The 1815-nt window shown below is 57.2% G+C and overlaps 1 protein-coding gene across 1 annotated transcript in view; it reads right to left on the reverse strand.

The window, feature by feature from the left end:
- LOC106806288 (soluble guanylate cyclase 88E-like) overlaps positions 1 to 1129 on the reverse strand; it is a 27174-nt gene extending 26045 nt beyond the window's left edge. The window contains exon 1 of the mRNA XM_014808173.1: positions 298 to 1129. Within this exon, the coding sequence (XP_014663659.1) occupies positions 298 to 1086 (789 nt within the window). The 5' untranslated portion in view covers positions 1087 to 1129. The remainder of the gene's footprint in view (positions 1 to 297) is intronic.
- Between the last annotated feature and the right edge of the window lie 686 nt (positions 1130 to 1815).

Below are 1815 nucleotides of genomic sequence, written 5' to 3' on the forward strand. Positions count from 1 at the left end.
ACTACTACTACTACTACTACTACTACTACTACTACTACTACTACTACTACTACTACTACTACTGCTACTGCTACTGTGACAGCGACAATGTCACAGTAGCAATTCCAGTGACAGTAACACTCTCAGTGACAGAGATAGTGACGGTGATGGTCATCGTGGCAGTGGTATCACGAGAGGTAGTGTCCGTATTGCTGAACGGCCGAACGCGCAAACACGCACCCCCCCCCCACACACACACACACATGCACTCACGCGCGCGCGCACGCACACCCATGCACATAGTCGATAAGCGATTACCTGATCCCAGTTAAAATCTATCAGTGGTCGAACAATGGAGAACACCTCGTCTACGCTATGTCCGTCCAGCTGTTCCATGCCGAGCACGGACAGCAGGCCAATTCCGGCGTGCTGAATCACCAGCATCCTATTGAACACGATGTGAAACGGAAACACGGAGAAGAACGTCGACGAGTTGACGGGCATAGCCTTCTCCAAGGTCGTGTTGACGCAATCGACGGGATGCACGTACGAGTAGTTGTCGAATTTCAGTTCCATGACGACGTCGACGCGCTCGCGACTCACCTCCTCCTTGAGCACGTCTATCTTCACCTCCTGCCGATAGACGGCCCTCGCGATCGACTTTATCTGGCCTTTCACGTAGGACACGTAGCCCTTCCGTCGCGAGCGATAGTGCAGCGTCATGCTGTGGCGGCTCTCGCTCTGGCAGAGGAACGACGGAGGTTTCAGCTTCGGGTAGCTGAAGCGCAGGTACTCGTGCAGGTTGTCGAGCCCGTTGAGGAAGTCACGCAGGTTGCGACCGAGCACCTTCTGGATGCGATCGTAGCCGTAGTTGCCCGTGAATTGCACGAAGTAGAAGCCGAAGCTCTCCATCAGGTCGTCCCTGTTCACGCCCGTCAGTTCTACGGTCGCCTGGCAGATGCGAGGAATGACCGTCTCCGAGTAGACCTTGTGCGTCGTGAAGCTGTGCTGTCGTACGCCGGCCCGCTTCCTGATTTCCTCCCACTTCTGCTCGCCCAGCGTTGTCCGCAGGTATTCTGCGATGCCCTGCACTAGAAGCCCGTACATGACGGCGGCGGCGGTGGCGGAGGAGAGGCTAGCGGCGCGCGGCGACGGGAGATGTGGACGACGGAGACATCGTTACTGTCGAGCTGGTCAGCGTACGTGCTGCCGCGTGCGTGCGTGTCCGTGCGTGCGTGTCCGTGCGTGCGCACGTGCGTGTACGGGTGTGTTGGGACTAGTGGTAATAGTCGTGCTTATATCACTTTGACGTTGTCACGAAACAGTGCTGCGGCTGTTGCTCCTGCTGCTCTCTGGTAGCTTTCTTTAGGGCACACAAGAGACACAAGGGAAACGGATCACTCTCAATCGGCCCACCGCCATGTAAGAAACCACAGAAACGCTGCTAAGCCATTATTTTTGACGCTGATGTGGCACGAAAGAACACCGACACAACACGCACGGCCTGCGCACACGGTCCGTTGCTCGTGTTAGATGCCACCCAACTATAAGGAGCGGCGGCCGCTGGCAACTTGAGCAGCGATAGATATAGATCGATGGGCTGGCTGGCTGCCTTCACCGCGCATTCTCAGCTTGCAACTCGCTCCTGTAGTTAGCAGGCAGTGATAGCCCAAAACGTTGCCTCGCTGAGGTTGATACCCGCACAGCGAGTGCGTGCGCAGCGCTCGTACAGCGATGTTGAGTGTAAGAGAAGGCCGACGTGCGCACGTGCATGCGCCGCCGCCGCCGCCGCCGCTGCTGCTGCTGCTGCTGCTGCTGCTGCTGCTGCTGCTGATG

Source organism: Priapulus caudatus, unplaced genomic scaffold (assembly GCF_000485595.1).
Source record: "Priapulus caudatus unplaced genomic scaffold, Priapulus_caudatus-5.0.1 Scaffold152, whole genome shotgun sequence".
NCBI lineage: Eukaryota > Metazoa > Priapulida > Priapulimorpha > Priapulimorphida > Priapulidae > Priapulus > Priapulus caudatus.